The sequence below is a fragment of the Acinonyx jubatus genome, chromosome D1 (assembly GCF_027475565.1).
Source record: "Acinonyx jubatus isolate Ajub_Pintada_27869175 chromosome D1, VMU_Ajub_asm_v1.0, whole genome shotgun sequence".
Classification (NCBI taxonomy): domain Eukaryota; kingdom Metazoa; phylum Chordata; class Mammalia; order Carnivora; family Felidae; genus Acinonyx; species Acinonyx jubatus.
Genome location: NC_069390.1, coordinates 70,044,276 through 70,062,988, shown reverse-complemented (window position 1 = coordinate 70,062,988; position 18,713 = coordinate 70,044,276). Strand labels below are relative to the sequence as shown.

General features: G+C 37.4%; 1 protein-coding gene across 1 annotated transcript in view; it reads right to left on the bottom strand.

Moving 5' to 3' along the window:
• The window catches only part of TYR (tyrosinase), a 103,332-nt gene extending 85,512 nt beyond the window's left edge, over positions 1–17,820 (bottom strand). Inside the window, exons 1-2 of the mRNA XM_015064084.3 lie at positions 16,936–17,820; positions 7,245–7,461 (exon numbers count right to left, since the gene is read on the bottom strand). Of these exons, the coding sequence (XP_014919570.1) occupies positions 7,245–7,461; positions 16,936–17,754 (1,036 nt within the window). The 5' untranslated portion in view covers positions 17,755–17,820. The remainder of the gene's footprint in view (positions 1–7,244; positions 7,462–16,935) is intronic.
• Between the last annotated feature and the right edge of the window lie 893 nt (positions 17,821–18,713).

The window sequence follows — 18,713 nt, the reverse complement described above, 5'->3', positions numbered from 1 at the left end:
ATCCCAGAGCTTATTTTTCACTTTCTTGAACTGCTGAAGTCCCAGCAAATGAAGAGGTGATATACTTCCCAGGGATGTGTCTGGCAGTCACAAAAAAATAGAAAGGGTTGAAAGGCTGCTGGAAAGGAAAGTTCTGGATAATCATTTAAATAGCATTTATTTTAGAAGAGCCATCATAAGAAGATAAACTAGATTTTTTAATGGTGTATAGATTGAGAAGCCAAAACAAGGACTAATTATGAGAAATCAGTGGGAGATGTTTTAGAACCGTCCTCAATGTGTTGTGCACCTGTCTGTCTCACATTTGGTTACCAAGAGCTCCTGATACTCTATACTCTAGAGTATAAAAAAGTTGCTCTACTCTAACCAACTCATCTCCATCTCAGTCTCCATACCTGAAAACAAGCCATCACCATCCATCATCCCCCCAACAGCATTCTGCTAAGGCTGCTGGCTTCATACCTTGCTGACATATAGAGAAGATCATGTTAACTTCCTGCTGGCCTCTCCTGACCACATTGTCTATAGCAATGTTTCACAAAACAAGGTATGTAGATGTATTCTTAAAGATAGGAACATTATATCATGAGTTTTAAACTTTGGGTTTTCAAATATATCTCTTTTACAGGGAAGCTATAAGAGACATTTACTTGGAACAAACTTTAGTTTCTTAATTTCCCTAGGGATCTGTGGGCATATTTTTAGAGGTGTATAAGTTTTTTTCCTCCAGAGAAGATTGAGAAACAAAGGTATACATGATGTATTCTAAACCCTTTATACTTCTTATTTCCCATTTCAAAGTTAATATTTTAGCCATATACAACTTCTTATTTTTTTTGGTAACTAATTTCACACTTTCACACCTCTGTTCCACTGCACATGTTGTTCCCTCTGCTGGAAATGCCTTTTCTCTTCTCTTCTTGGTGAATAATTATTGATATATCAAGATCTAGGGGTTTTTTTTGTCTTCTAAGGAAATATTTCTCGTTTATCTTTGGTTCCTACCTCACTGCATACTATCATATTGTGTTTTCCCCATGTATTCATATGGCGTTTCCTCATTAGATAGTAAGCTCCTTGAGGTCAGAAACTATGTAATTGTCATCTTTGCATGTCTTTGTATGTTCATAATTTACTATAGTACCAGGACCATAGAGGGCTCTTTAAAAGGAATAAAACTAGGTTTTTTCCATCAACCTGGAACTTTTTTTCTCCCACATGTGGTAGGTTAGTCCCTGTCTTTGAATAGCCACATAAGGATATTGTCATAGTGGCATCTCAGCACAGTATGGGATGTTGGAGTGAATACACAGAGAGTTGTCTTTCATCTGTACATTTCCATGATCCTAAGTTGTGCTTAGGGTTGTGAACACAACTTTAAGTTAGAATTGTTTCTTGTTCTTGTGCCTTCCTCTCTTTTGGGTAACAGGAGCTGTCCTTTCCCTTGTCCCCTTGTTTTTGGGAATCCCCTGAAAAGCTATTTATCTCAAGAAATGCTATCTCTGGGTCTATATCAACAATATTTTCCCACCTTTCTCCCTCTTTATTTTTCTACTACATCTAGCCCATCATGACCTATTTTCTCAGGAGTCAGTCTATACTTAGTTTCTAAGCTGATTGTCAGAAAAACTAATCAGTGATAACTGAGTTGTCAACAACTAATCCAAGTTTAACATAATTAATTATTACTGCCATTTTTTGAAGAGATATCATAAGTTTCTTACATGTATTTTATCATTATCCTTACACAAACCCCATACATTATTATTCATAGCTACATTTTAAAGATGATGAAACTAAAGCCCAGAAGTAAAATAATTTATTCAAAATAGTATGTCTAGGAAGTGGTGGGGTTTGGATCAAATTCCAGTCAGTTTGATTGCTTTTAACCACTTTGCTAAACTGTTGGTTCTCCTTTAGCCCCCAACACACATACCACTGCCAGTTTTGCATTAGCAGTATTATGAACCTTGAAGTACAAGACACGATGGGCAGATATTTGGACATGAGAAGATCCTTCTTTGAATCTAATAGTCCATATAGCATGGGGACGAACTTTTTAGCCAAATCTGAAGACTGCCTTTTATAATGCAGACTTATTTGTCTTTGCTTTTTCTAGGAACATGAATCTCTTTTACACAATTCACAAATGGTACATTTTCAATATTTATTTCAGCACTTATATCTAGGAAGAAAGCTGAGGTAACATAAACTACTTCAGTAGTTAAAAACACAACAGTTCCTCCATCCCAGGACTGGCTGCAAGAATTTGTTCAATGGGATGGAAATTACACACACCTCAAAAAGCTAATAATAATCAAAGGGCAGCAATAACCATGGGGTTCAATAAAAACCAACAATTCCATTCCACCTGTGTTTACTGACAGAGCAGAATGCAGTAGTTGTCTTTGCTCCTGCTTCTCCAGTCCTGTTCTCCTCACAGCCATACTCACTTGAGCTCCAGTCCTGCTCTCCTCACAGCTATACTCACTTGAGCACTCCTTGCAAGCCCAGACATCCCACATCCTTCCCTATCCTGGTTTCAAAATGTGTCCAGTGAGCAAAGCTTACTCCCAGATCTTTGTTTCTTATATCCTTGCCCACTGAAAGTAACCATTGTTTCTAAAGAAATATGACTGATTCTAAGCCTGAGGGAGTATGGTACAAGATGGTTCTAGAATACATTTCTATACCAGAAAGAAAGAAAATGCCAAAAACAATAGTGGGGATGTGAAACAGAGGCACAAGAGCCAGCTTAAGGCGTGCCCATGGGTGAAATCTGGGACCATTTGAGCATAGAGATAATTATGCACCTTAATTAATTATATATTATTGAAAACAAATTGAAAGTCTTTACTTCATACCATAGATATATTGATATCAGTATACAGTTGATAGATAGGAAGGAAAAGGAAGGAGGAAGGAAAGAAGGAAGGGAAGAAGGGAGGAAAAAAGGGGGGCTCTTGCTAACAGTAGAATCCTAAGTGCTGACTAATAAATGTAAAGGGAGTGCTGAAGTTGGAAAGTCATCATTTTGTAACCATCAATGGAGGGTAACTTCAGGAGAAAGCAGAATATTTGCATTATATTAAAAATGTCCCCATGTAGTCAATTTATTATATTGAAAGAGAAAAATTAGTAATTATAGAGTGGAGAAATTGGACCACACCTGGAGCAGATGATCAAATTAATATCACCATTGTGAGACAGATGGTTGCCCTGTGCCTCCAGATGTGACACCCTCTTAGAAAGACGCAAAGTCACCTTTGTAGAATTCTGGATAATAATGTATTTCCTGGATCCAATCATGAGGAAATATAAGACAAACTCAAAACAAGGAAATTTTATTTAAAAATGGAGGAAGGGACTGCATTCCCCCCAAATGTCAATCTTATTAAAAAAATCTGTAGAAAATATTTCAAAGTGAAGGCTAAGGAGACATGACAACCTAAATGTTAACTGCCCCTACACTGGATCTTGTTACAGAGAAAAAAAAATTCTGTAAAGGATATTATTAGGCCTATTGAAAAAAAATTGGAAACATTAGATTAGAATAAACCATTTTATAAATATAGAATTTACTAAAGTTAGTAACTGGTCTGTGGCTATGTAAGAGGATATTCCTACTCTATGGAAAAATACACCGACAAATCCAGGGGTAAAGTGTTCTAATTTATACAACTCACCTTTAAGTGGTTGAGATTGGGAGAGAGAGAAAGAAAACAAGATATAATGTAAACAGTAAGTGCATATAAGTATATGTGTGTCTTTTGTACTGTGTTATTGCTGTAATTTTTTTCTGTAGGCTTAAAATTATTTCTGAATAAAAGTTTAAAGAAAAGAGTAAAAAAAAATATACCCTTGATCAGGGAACATCTTTGCTGATAGCTCAGATCAACATTTTCTAAGATTTTCCCACTGGTATGTTGGCAACATACAATGTGGATAAATAACTAAGTGGTAGGTTATGCAATTTGAAGTGTCTTAGGTTTTATTTTTGTACTCAGTTATCTACTTATCAAACACCTATTATGTGCCAGATAACGTGCTATGATATGCTTTTTTTCTCCTCCTCAAGAAAGCATACTAGACTAGATGTGAAAGAGAATAAAATACTGCAAAAAATAAAATAATTCACAGCCATACTTTATTAATAGCAGCAAATTCTTTGTGTAAACCTGATGTTCTGCACTTACCTCTGTGCATTAGAAACTCATTTAGAAGCCACTATCTGAGTTGACACAGCTCAAGCCACTTTCTTTTTCAGACTTGAGACCCAGAAAAGTTTCACTCCCCTACCTTATTTCTGGGACCAGCCCATGTTCCTTAGTGACAAAGTTCCATGCTTTCTCACTGCTAGGAAATCTGCCTGAAAAATGTATAAAGTACCTCTGTTCCCTTAAGTATGCAGCCTGACTCTGCAGTGTCATTAAGACAGAATTTGTAGTTTTGATTTGTATTTCCCTGATGATAAGCGATGTTGAGTATTTTTTCATGGGTTGGTTGGCCATCTGGATGTCTTCTTTGGAGAAGTGTCTATTCATGTCTTTTGCCCATTTCTTCAGTAGATTATTTGTTTTTTGGGTGTTGAGTTTGATAAATTCTTTATAGATTTTGGATACTAACCCTTTATCTGATATGTCATTTGCAAATATCTTCTCCCATTCCATCGGTTGCCTCTCATCATCAGGGAAATACAAATCAAAACCACAATGAGATACCACCTCACACCTGTCAGAATGGCTAACATTAACAACTCCGGTAACAACAGATGTTGTCAAGGATGTGGAGAAAGAGGATCTCTTTTGCACTGCTTGATGGGAATGGAAACTGGTTCAGCCACTCTGGAAAACAGTATGGAGGTTCCTCAAAAAATTAAAAATAGAACTACTCTGCGATCCAGCAGTTGCACTACTAAGTATTTATCCAAGGGATACAGGTTGCTGTTTCGAAGGGGCACAAGCACCCCAGTGTTTATAGCAACACTATCAACAATAGCCAAAATATGGAAAGAGTCCAAATGTCCATCGATGGATGAATGGTTAAAGAAGATGTGGTAATATATATACAATGGAGTATAACTCGGCAATCAAAAAGAATGAAATCTTGCCATTTACAACAATGTGGATGGAATTAGAGGGTATTATGCTAAGCAAAATCAGTCAGAGAAAGACAAATAGATGACTTCACTCATATGAGGACTGTAAGATACAGAACAGATGAATATAAGGGAAGGGAAGCAAAAATAATATAAAAGCAGGGAGGGAGATGAAACATAAGAGACTCTTCAATATGGAAAATAAACAGAGGGTTACTGGAAGGGCTGTGGGGGGATGGGCTAAATGGGTAAGGGGCATTAAGGAATCTATGCCTGAAATTATTGTTGCACTATATGCTAACTAACTTGGATGTAAATTTAAAAAAAGAAAAAAGAAAAAAAAATTGTAGTCCTGTTGTTAATCTCTGTCAAAGTCCAATGGGACACCCAATCCTCCCAAATGGTGACTGCCAACTTGTGTGTGAAACTTTGTCCCTTGTGTGTACCCCTTTGTCCCAGCATATAGTCTCTTAGACACCTTAGAACCATGCACTGCCTTCTTATATTATTGAAGGTACAGCTTGATATGTTTATGGCTCACCCTCAAGAAACTCTCAATCCACTCTGGGTCATCAGAATACAATGGAAAGGACTCTGGGATCTTGGCACTTGACAATTTTCAGAACAGGTTTAGCTCTGTCACTTAATGAATGAGTGGTTATAGCCAAGTCATATAAAATCTCTAGTCCCGTTTCCTCTCTTTAAACTAGAAATAATGGTGCTACCTTCCTCCGAGCATGGTTGTAAGAAGTGAGATAGTGCTATACAAAATGTTTGACATGGTGCCTTGCAAATAGTGATTAGAAGGAAAATGTTAATCATTAATATTACTTTCGGAAGATAAACATAATTTTTATTTTAATGGCTAGAAGCAGAATTCCTCTTTAGGGTGATATACTTCTTGTTTAAATTGCTTCTTGGGGAGAGCAAGGCCCTGAGGTTGTGGATTAGAAGGAAACAGGGATATGAAAGACACAGTAAAATTATTCTGTATAGTTGAGCAACAGAAGTTGGATAAAACAACAATTACAATGACAAGAAAATAAGGCAAAAAGGTTAAGACAAGGGACACCTGGGTGGCTTAGTAGGTTAAGCACCCGACTCTTGATTTCAGCTCAGCTCATGATCTCAGGATTGTGAGATCGAACCCTATGTTGGGCTTCACACTGAGTATGGTGCCTGCTTAAGATTCTCCCTCTCCATCTCTCTCTCTGTGCCCCTCCCCCACTTATTCTCCTCTCTCTCTCTCTCTCTCAAAAAAAAATAACTTAAAAAAAGTTAAAAGTAAAGAAAGGAGAGAAAGATTTATTTACATGGTAGTGTGCCAAAGAGTTTTTTAAGAGGTGGACTGTTTAATGTTGAGTTGTCAACATTGCTACAAGTTGGCCACCTGTCTTCCCAAAACTCCTATTAAATCTATGACTTAAGTGAATGTTCCTGGCTGGTTAGTTGGTTTTTGTTTGTTTTTTATAGTTTGTTTCCATAATGCATATTGAAGTGAAAAAAGTGAGTTTCATGACTGGAACAGCATTGAGCAGAGAGGAATGAAAAAGTGCTGAAGGAAAGAGCAAGCAAGACTGAGAACTTTGTAGGAAAAGGACCTAGAAGAGCCTCTGAGAAGGAATCTCTGACAAAGTACAAAAATTTTAAGGGGTAGTGGGATGGCGACTTAACCTGACATATAGGTTTTATCCTTATTGGAGGTAAGAGAATGGACTTGCCTTAACGAGCCTCATTCCCAAAATATTTTAAAGTAGATAAAATACTAAGACTTGCAAAATATGATAGATCCACAGTCTTTTATCTATAATTCGAAAATACAAAATGGTCTGACAATATTTCGTTTAGCACCAATACTCTGTTAGTGAAGAAACTTGACCTTAGTCACCCTGAGGCTGCCAACCATCTTTCTTTATTGCCATGGTGGGTGTATTCTTACATCTCGCTGAAGAGTTATATGTGTTGGATTATGGTGTGCTGCTCAGACTCTGTGAGGATTATTGGCCACATAGGCAATATGCCAATTTCCTTATTCAGAAAATTCTGCCTTCTTAAACATATCTGGGACCAGGGTTTTGGATAAGAGATTCTAAACATGATTCAGAAAAACAGAAGAAATTTTAAATGAGTGATAAATGGGAGTTACCTTCCAGTGTATTCCTAAAGCTGAAATTGGCATCTTTATCCATGGAATCCGATTCATATTGTGTCAGACTTAGGCAAAATTCCACATCAGCAGAGGAGGGGAGCCTTGGGGTCCTGGCTTTGTCATGGTTTCCGGGATTGCGCAGTAATGGTCCCTCTGGAGTTCCATCACATAAAGCCTGACGGCTATTGTACTCCTCCAATCGGGTACAGATGATCTACACAAAAACCTTTATGTTAAAGGAGTTGTGGCTAGAGATTATCATCAAGAGGTTCATATTTTTAAGTAAACTGTTGACAGGCATCTGGGTGGCTCAGTCAGTTAAGCGTCTGGCTTCAGCTCAGGTCATGATCTCGCAGTTTGTGGCTTCGAGCCCCTCATAGGGCTCTGTGCTGACATCTCAGAGTCTGGACCCTGCTTTAGATTCTGTGTCTCCCTCTCTCTCTGCCCCTCCACTGCCCACACTGTGTGTGTCTCTCTCTCTCTCAAAAATAAATAAACATTAAAAAAATTAAACTGTTGAAGGAAGCAGCCCATCTGAGGGTTGCAGGGCAGCGTAAGCAGTGAAAGTTAAAATCTAGAACAGACTTCTAGTCTTGCATCTAATTAAGAAAATGAGTCAAATTTCCTATGTCTCATCTATAAAATGGGGATACTAAAAACTACTGCATATAATTTTGTCAAATATTTATTTGATGAGAAAATTATTTTGACAAACATCTGTTAAACATCCATTGTGTGACTTTGCCAGTTGTGTGCCCATGAAGCTAGCCCTGGTACTGAGTCACATCTGTGCCATCACTTGTTTTCTCTGTTTATATGTCTTCTATTTTGGCTCTAACAAGTTTCATGGCTTACATGGAAAATACATGATAAGAACTCCCTACTTCTTATCTCTGCTTTAAAACCACTACTCTGAACTCTGAACTTTGTTTATCCATCTTGGACTTTTTATTTCAGTGTTATCTCACACATATCTCAAATGGAACATTTAAAATCCAAAAATCTGTTCCTCTCTCTCCGTTTCTTATCACACCAACCATCCTGCTGCTCAAACCAGAAGCCCATGAATCATAATTTTTAACCTGGAGAGTAACTGGTGAGTTTTCATTTGTATTTTATTCTCTTATGTCTTTCACATTGAGATCATTAACCAATTGTTTCAATTCTACCTCTAGAATATAGCTTGAATATGGGAATTGCTCTTCAATTTGCTTACAAATTGTGTGATCTGACTGCCAAAGTCAGATTGGCTACCCTTCTCTGGGCATTACTTGGGCTTCTCCATGCTGTGACTTTGTTCATGCCTAAGCACACTCACTCCTTGCCATGGGTCTGGTGTCTGACCTCATCCTCAAGGCTGAGGCAATATTACAGAAAAAACAGACATGAGGCACCTGGGTGGCTCAGTCAGTTAAGCGTCCAATTCCTGATTTTGGCTCAGGTCATCATCTCATGGTTAGTGAGTTTGAGCCCCACATAGGGCTCTGCATTGACAGTGCGGAGCTTGCTTGGGATTCTCTCTCTCTCTCTTTCTCTCCCTCTCTCTGTCCCTCCCCTGCTCATGCTTTCTCTCTCTCTCTCTCCACATAAATAAAACTTCAAAAATAAAAAAAAAAAAAGAAAAAAGACACTGTCAACCATGACTTCAAAAGAATTCGAAAGAATCTGACTCTTGGGGCTCCTGGGTGGCTCAGTTGGTTAAGTGTCTGACTTCGGCTCAGGTCATGATCTCATGGTTTGTGATTGTGAGTTTGAGCCCCACGTCGGTCTTTGTGCTGACAGCTCAGAGCCTGGAGCCTGCTTCTAATTCTGTGTCTCCCTCTCTCTCTGTCCCTCCCCCACTTGTGCTCTGTCTCTATCAAAAATAAATAAATGTAAAAAAATAAAATAAAAGAATCTGACAATAAATATGAATAATTTTTATGAATCCTTCATTGAATTATTTTGTGTATAGTTTCATTTATATCTAGGCAGAAAAATAAGCTATGATAAAAAATAATTCACTAAATAAGTTAAAAGGTGCTCTTTCAGTATAAATGTAAAATAAAAATTCTAAATGATTAAAAATATCACATCATAATTTAATAGGCATTTATTTTTTTGTCTCAATACTATATAAATTATTCATCTTAAAATCATTGATGCCTTAGATTTGGTGAGAGCAATGAACTAAATAGCAAGATATCAATCCTAATTCAAAACAAACATGAAGGAGAAACCACCCTGCCATCACTGATGGTTCATAACAAGCACATCCTTCCACAGGATGTCTGTGCCCACTGAGTAGGTAAGATTATTTGCTAAATTTAGACTCCATTTACTTTACACTCCCTTAATAAACAATATCATCTCCTTTAGAAAATGTGATCTCCACGAGGACAATTTTATTATTGTTGTCGTTATCATTATTAATCACACAACCTAGAATAGAGGCTCAATAAATTTGATGGATGAATAAACAAATCAATGGATGAACCAATGAATCTTCAACTACACACATGTTAAACACCCTTTTACCCTCGTTCTGTTGATACTGACCTCTGCCCTAGAAGATATTTTTTTAAATATATCATTTTTATTAAGTGTGTATTTGGCCCTATTATGTTCCACACCATGAGGAAGGCATCTCTGTGTACATTTTTAAAATTTCACCATGTACTTCATAGATTTATATGATTTTATCCCTACTTTAATGATGAGGAAGCTGAGTCTAAGTGTGGGAGAGTACAAAAGTAGCATCTAAAATCCTGTCTTATGGGGCACCTGGGTGGCTCAGACAGCTGGGTGACCAACTCTTGATTTTGGCTTAGGGCCTGTAGTCTCATGGTTTGTGAGACTGAGCCCTGTGGAGCCTGATGCAGGCAATATTTTAGAAGTGAAAAGCCTTCCTGGTCACTTGTTTGCACCACAGTTAAAAATAATCAAGACAGTCAGTCTCCTGCTCCAGTGAGCTTGCAATCTATAGAAACATAAAGGCAAATTAAACTACCGTGAGCTAGAACTGAAGGAGCCATGCCTCCTAGGAATGGCTGCTACTGTGTTAAATAGAGACACTTCAAGAAGCTTTTAATTTTTGGTTACTAAGACATCACTTATGAATTGAAGCGTTGTATGTTGGAAAATAATTGGACTCCAAAGTTAGGTAGGTAGGGGCTTCAGTTCTGGTTCTGTTGCTTACTAGCAATGTGTCAGTGAGCATGTTATTTAGACTTGCTAATTTTCTCAACTGTAACATGAAATCATACTAAATCTAACAGGAAATAAAAATATATAACATATTAATGTATAATTCATATATATTATATTAATAATGGAATAAAATAATAATAGGAAGCAGCAGGGTTCTTTTACCCAGAAAATGTCAGCTTCTGGTTTTCCTCACACTTTACAAATTCCTCAATCCTTTTATCCACGCATAATTGAGAAATAGATCTGTTGGGTAACTTGTCTAAGGTCTTATGATATTTAGAGCCAGAGCTAGAACATTAATCCACAGTCCTGATTCCAAATTTATATATCCACTACATTTATTACTGCCTGTAAGTGGCTTAGGAGTGGTTGACTAAAGCTAACTTAACTTTTGCATTGATTATAATATATTGCATTCCTTTATAATGTTGATTAGACATCACGGCAGGTACATAAACAAAATCATATACATCCATGTTTGAATAATAAACCATCTCAGGATATTTTCAAAAGATCCTACTGCCTCAAAGACTCCTACAGCTGACTCGTTTAAATTAGAGAGATTTGAATGGAACTATTTTTGCTGAAATGCCAACTGTCAAGTGACTAAGTGCTCAGATGACTGGATGTATTAGTAACGAGGAGGAAATCTACCCTGGTTCCAGAAATAATTTGAAAAACTTAATCCCAAATTATCATCTTTATATTTGATACAGGAGGAGAGGCAGGGAGGAGAAACTGTTAGCACAATGGTTAGGATCATGGAGATTATAGTCAGACATGCTTTCCAATATTGACTATTATTAGCTACATGACCTTGTGCAAATTACTTAAGCTCTCTGAGTATTACGGTTTTTCATCTGCACATGGGGATTATTACAACTTTTTAGGAAAGATCAAATAATTTAACATATGCAAAGCACTAAGTATATAGTTTCAGGTATAGAGTGTTTAATGACAGCTCTTATATTATTATTGAATACAAGACCGTTGGGTAGGCCCCAAATTGTTTTTAACTGTGGTTCTATAACACTTACTGAATATTCATTGTTGTAATAACTAACATGGATATATCATATAAATATATAATAATAATTACCACACGTGGAACTCAAAGAATATGTCAGATACTAAACCAGTCATTTTACATGAACAGATTCCACTGAACCCCTCTACAATAATGCTTTACGATATATTATTCTTTTTTTTTTTGAGAGAGAGAGAGGTCACAAGTGACCAAAGGGAAGAGAGAGAGAGAGAGGGAGACAGAGAATCCCACAAGGGGCAGAGAAAGAGAAGTGTGGCTCACCCGAAGCAGGGCTTGAGCTCATGAACTGTGAGATCATGACCTGAGTCGAAGTCCAATGCTTAACTGACTGAGCCAACCAGGCGCCCCAAGATATATTATTCTAATTTTAAAGAAAAAAAGGTCCTAGAATAATTAAGTAACTTGTCCATGATCTTGTAGCTGAGATACAAAAGTAACAAAACCCTATTTTGTTTTCTGTTGAGGAAAGCCAATGGTCAAAGACTCTAAATAACTTGTGCAACATCATCTAGTAAGTGGCAGAGGCAGAGTCTGATAAGTGGCAGAGATCCTCTGATGAGGAACTTGTTCTTTTTCTATTTCAACACAGGTGATTGGTAGCATATGATGGGGGAAAAATCAAGTGTCCCAAGTCAAATGAAAAAAGAGAGACAGAAAGAACAAACAGATTAATGGAGGTGAATCTAGATAGTGTTCTCTTAAACTTAAATAAATAGCAATAAACTATCAGTTATTAAAAGCTTTCAGGAGCAAAGATTCTATTAGGGCATTAGAGGTTTATGGGGCGGCGGGGGGGGGGGGGGAGAAAGTAAACCATATGACATTCCACAGAATCTTTTCCATAAAGAAAAAAGAGAAGCTGTTATTTCACTGAGCTGTTGCCATGGTTACCTAAAACCCATGACTCTCTGCTGAAATGTGACTTATTTTTTTTTCTTCCCACTGTTTCCTTCCATGTGATGTGCTTTTCACCTGATGAGTGAATTCCCTGGCCACATTTCACTCGCATTTATCATCTAGGAAATATTTGGTTTTTCTCTGTATTTTGATACATCATGACAGTTATTCCTGATCTACCTTTCGTTTTTTATGGCTGGTCTATCTGCTGCTTGCCTAACATTGGATCTAATTGTGTTGAGCACAGGTATTTATACTTTAATGTTATTAAGGAACCCCCCCATCCCCAAATATATTGGACTGTTTTAGCTGATGACAAACATGCTTCTACATTAAAAGCTCTTGTCATTAAAGAAATAAATGAAAAAAATACATATACACAAAAGACATAAATTCTGAATATAAGAAAAATACTTTTCTAAAAATACCAACAATAATTAACTCAATCTCACTTAAATAATACTCTGTAACTTGCTTGATCTCCTCTATTGTATGCTCTTTCTTCTTCTTCTTCTTTTTTTTTTTTTTTGCGCATGAATGCATATAAACATACCTACAGAAGCCCAGAAAGAACTACATAAAATGTTTTATTCTACACTTTGAGTGAATCACTGCTTATTTTGCATTGTTGTCTCCTTGACCTTGATGATCCAATGCTATAAAGAAGTATGGTCTAAGGTTCTACAAATCCAGGCATGCAGAGTTTAATTTTTAATCCATGTTATTTTTAGAGCTAACATTTCTATGACTTTTAATTTTGTTCAACATACATTTTTAAAGTCTGTTTTATGTATATATCATGGTTCTGGGCTCTGTGGATACAAAAGTAAATTAGAAATGGTCTCTACCTTTGGAGCCACAGACAGTATGGTAGACAAAGACAGTTTTGAAAACCATTCCATGTACTGAAAAGTTATAGATACTATAATAGAAATCTGTACCAAGTGTAATGTAGCACAAAGGAGTGAGGGTAAATTCTACCTGAGTAAGGGATGTGGATCAGTAAAAATGTAATGGAATATTTCTATCATAACATAAATGAAAAGGACTACAGAATAGCTGCCGCATTTGTCTGTGCAACTCAATTTTAAGGAAGAACAAGTAACTACAAGTCAAATTTTATATCCATAAATTATTGGTTTAATTGATTTCTTCTAGCCTAAATGGCTCCTTATTAACAGGAGAAATAGCATTGGAGTCAGAGTCACCAGGTTTCAATCCTCACCTGTGTGACCTTGTATAAATCATACCTTTTTGGGCATCTCTCTGTCCTCCTTTATAAAGTAAGGACACTATGGTACACACCACTGAGTGTCTCTTAGCTCACAGTTAATAAATGCTATGAATTTCTAAAGCCTCTATTTTTATTAAAATATATCTGAAATTGAGGGAAAATGGAGGCTTTGCATGAAAGGGGCCATCAGTCTATCTAATTTTGAAGGTCTCCATGAATTCACTGAATCTGGAAGCTATTTGATTCTCCAAACAAAGTAGTACTTCTTGATTTGAGTGTACAATTCCAGCAAAAACATTTAAACTAGTGATGTGTTTATTATAAAACCTGTTTGTAAAGTGAAATAGATACCAAAACAATTTCAAGATTAATTAAGTCAGTGATTCTCAATGATGGCTGCATATTAGAATCACAAGAGATGGTTTTAGGGGCACCAGGGTGGCTCAGTTGCTTGAGTCTAACTCTTGATTTTGGCTCACATCATGATCTGAGAATCGTGAGATCAAGCCCCCTATTGGGCTCCACACTGGGCGTGGAGTACACTTAAGATTCTCTCTCTCTCTCTCTCTCTCTCTCTCTCTCTCTCTCTCTCCCTCTCCCTCTGCCCCTCTTCCCAGATCTCTCTTTCTAAAATTAAAAATAAGGGCTGCCTGAGTGGCTCAGTCAGTTGAGTGTCTGACTTCAGCTCAGGTCATTATCGCACGGTTCTTGGATTACAGCTCTGCCTTGGGCTCTGTGCTGACATCTCAGAGCCCAGAGCCTGCTTCATATTCCATGCCTCCCTCTCTCTCTGCCCCTTCCCTGCTCATGCTCTGTGTCTGTCTTTCAAAAACTAAAATAAAGTGTTAAATAAAATTAATAACAACAATAATAATAATAATAATAAAATAAATAAAAAACAAATGAGAGAAGGTTTTAAAAATACAGATGCTTCAACTTCACAGTAGACTACTTGAAGAGGATTTTCGAGCAGAAATTAGGTGGGTGGATCCATGAAATTTATTTAAGCTCCCTAAGTGATTTAGATACTGAGAACTGCATTAAATTGATATAAACAACTGATCTTCATTTTTAAAGGATGGTAACCAGAGAGACTATGAGAAAAAATGGAAATGGTGACTGTCACCTCACACAGTGACACTACTCAACAGTAGGCAGATACAAATGTTCTTGCATTTCCTTTTTTTTTCTAGAAACAGACACATTCTTTTTTTTTTTAATGTTTATTTATTTTGAGAGGAAGGGAGCACGAGTTGGGGAGGGGCAGAGTAAGAAGGGGAGAGAGACAGAATCCCAAGCAGGCTCCACACTGTCAGTACAGAGCCTGGTGTGGGACTCCATCTCATGAACCATGAGATCATGACTGGAGATGAAATCAAGAGTCAGACTCTTAATTTTTAATTTAGACCCTTCCTTTTTAATTTAAACTATCATTTGATTGTTTTTCTTCAATGGTCTTTGTTCACTCTATTTCCAAATTTTGTTTTTAACACCAACTACTACACAGCAGTTTAACTATAGAATAATATTGAACCTAATGTAATAATTTCAGTCCAGTGTTTACCCACTAGACCCAAAAAGTTTTATTTAGAAGTAAAATTGGCCACAATTACAAAGAAAAAAGGGGAGGGTAAGGACTTTCCACTCAATAATAAATGATTAGGAAAAAAAAAAGCAAATATATTGCTAGTAATACCAAGTAGCATATATCTCCTATAATAAAATATCAATTAAGTTTTGGTGTGGATGTTGTCACATTTTTGGTAATTTAGATAAGACACCAGCCTTTCTGGGTCAAGTGAAACTGTACAGGTAAGGAAAGCATTATAAATGACTGAAAATCCCTATCCTAACTTAGTAGTATTTTAAGCAGTAACAGGATGAGAGTGTTAGATGAGAGGTTTGCATTTTATAGATTAAGGTAGGAGATCCAAAGGCTTATTGAAATAGGTTTTTTTCAGGCTCATCTTTTTCCAGCCTTTTCTGCAAAAAACACTCATTACTCTTGGTAAATACTTGGCATTAGTCATACCAGATATTACACCATGACCAATTTTCAATGAGCTTCAATAGACTACATTTGGAAGGTGTGTGAACTTAGTGGGAAGGGGAAGAAGCCATTCATATATCAAGTCTGTAGAGTGCAAGATGTGGATGCCAGATTCTTCCCATCTCATTTAAACATTGGGCTTAATTCCATAAAGCACTGCTAGTCAAAATTCTATATTAGAAATGTTTGGAATAAAGACAGAAAAGCATTCCTTTCACCTTATGGTTTTAAATTATTAAAAGCATATTTTTTGGGTCACATTTTGCCCCTAATCCAGAGTGAAAATTTTAGAACAGGAGAAATAGAAATTAAATTTCAAAATTTTAATTCCTTACCTTGTACCTCTAAAGTTTGAATATATTTAGGAAAAAAAAGCAAATTTCTGCTGCAGCCTAACGAAAAAAAATGAAATGAGGTGGAATAAGCCAGATCCTTCAGTTAAAGACATCATAGCAGTCACGTCCTTGGGAATACTATAGGTAATCAGGCAGCCCAGCCTGACCTATCTCTGCTATTTCTTGGCTCTGCAATCTTGTACAAGTTACCTTTATACCTCAGTGTTTCAATCCTTAGACTGGAGAAAGGTTAGTAAAAGTATTAACTGAGTTACTACACAAAAAGTCTTGCAACGGGGCTTCACACATGCTAAATGAAAATGAACATTTTCATTACGTACCTATTCGGGCCCCAGGGTCTTCATATACTTTTTAAAAAGATTTAATCTAAATAATATTCACCCAGTTTTCCTGATGATAATAATCACCATAGACATTTAGTCAATGATGCCTTCCCAAGAACCCTCTCCTGAAGATTCTGATCAATGGGTCTAAGGGTAAGACCAGGGATTTGTAATTTGTACACTGTATGAATTTTATTGTGAAGAAAATTTCAGAAACATTGACCTAGATCATTAACCTGCTTAATCATCTGAACATTCATCCATTCACTGAACAGATAATGAGCCCTTTCCACTTGTGAGGCACCAACCTAGGTACTGAGAGATACAGTGATGAGCCAAATACTATGTATTTATTAGAGCTTAGGAACCTGGTGGAGGATATTAGACAAATAGCCACACAAATATCTGTGTAATTACAATCGTGAAGTGTGCTGTAAAGGAAAAATACAAGGTATGCTGAGAACTTTTAATAGAGGACCTTTTCTACTCGTGGCAGGAGAGATGCAGAGGAGCGTATATGAAGGCCTGCCTGCAGAAGCAATAGCTGAGGTTTTTTTTATGCTCTGATATTGTATGTCCAGGATGTCTTACCTGCCAAGAGGAGAAGAAGGATGCTGGGCTGAGTAAGTTCGGGTTTGCTGGGTTGCGCCCTCCCATGTACTCATCTGTGCAAATGTCACAGCTTTTAGCATCTCGCCAATCCCAATATGGAATAGTGAAGTTCTCATCCCCGGTCAGCTTCTGGATTTCTCGTTCCCACAGCAACAAGAAGAGTCTGTGCCAAGGCAGGAAACCTGGGGCTTCATGAGCAAAATCAATGTCTTTCCAGATTTCAGACCCTCCAAGCAGTGTGTCCCTTGACACATAGTAATGCATCCAGACGAAGAGGTCATAAACATTGATGTCATTAAACATGGGTGTAGATCCATTATTCATTTGGCCATAGGTGCCTATGGGGATGACATAGTCTGGGCTGATAGTATGCTTCGCTAAAGTGAGGTAGGCAAGAAATTTGTTCTTCTCTGGGACGCTCAAATCAAAGATGTTTCTTCTCACCAAAAGTCGCTTCTCTGTGCAGTTTGGTCCCCAAAAGCCAAACTTGCAATTTCCACAGTTGAATCCCATGAAGTTGCCAAAGCACTGGCAGGTCCGATTATAAAAGACGGAGGGCCAGGCCTCCCGGTCATCCATCCCCGTGAAGGGGTATTGAGGCCCGAGTGGAGCTTTGGACAGCGTGATGTCCTGACAGGCACCCCTGCCTGAGAGCTGTCCGCAGGGACTGCTGTCACCCGTCCACGCTGGACAGCATTCCTTCTCCATCAGGCTCTTGGAGGAGGCACAGGCTCGAGGGAAATGGCCAGCAGAGGTCCGGAAACTCCACAGCAGGCAGCACAGAGCAGCCAGGAGCATGCTTACCCTCGTCCTCACGGATCTGTTTGAGCTGGTTAATTGAGCCACACACTTCTCTTTCCAGCTACCCCTACAGCGACTATCACATGTTTCGGCTAAGACCTATATAACACCAGTCCCACCTCCAGCATCAAACACTCTCCGTCTTTATCTTAAGCTTTCATCTTCTGAAAACCACATGACTAACTTTTCCCTGGAGTTGGCACGTATCCCACCAGTGAGACAGGCCTATGTTAAAGGGAGAAACACTTTTCACCATTAATAGTTTAACTCATATGGTTATAATAATAGAATAATAATCATGCCTGATCTAAGTAAACCCAGTTGGTTGACTGAAATTAGTGATGATTTGAATTTGAACATGAGAGGTGGTATCAGGAATAGAGCTTCTCTCATTAAGAAAGTTCAGGAAAGGTTAGAGATTATGGGGGCCAAGGTAGTTTCTCAGGGACCATAAATAGGCTACAACATTTGCAGAACTCAGCTCTGCAGAAAGAGATTCTTTTCAGAGCCTAGAGATTTTATTTCAACTCCAGTTATATTGCAGCTTATTTATTTTATACAAAGTATCTGAAGAAAAAAAAATCTTTCTGATTCACCTTCCTTATTATCTGACACAGTTGACTACTTTCTAGTGATCTAGGCATTCATTTCCTAACCATTCCTAAGGATAGGATAGGTGGGTGATCTGGTTCATTGTGGAGACTTCTACTAGCTAATATTCCAAAGGAAACTCTTTTTTTTTTAAATGCTGTAGCCATGTTGTTTCACCCATAAGTTCTAGAAATCAGAAATTGTTTTGATATTTAGTCTGCAATATGGTCTTATAAAAGAATTCTCAAGTTAGGGTGTGAATGAATAAGATTAATATATTTAGTCAATAAATATTTACTGGTCCTATAAATTCTTTTTCTGTGTATAGTCAGCTAGATAAACTGAAACACATGGATAAAAATATA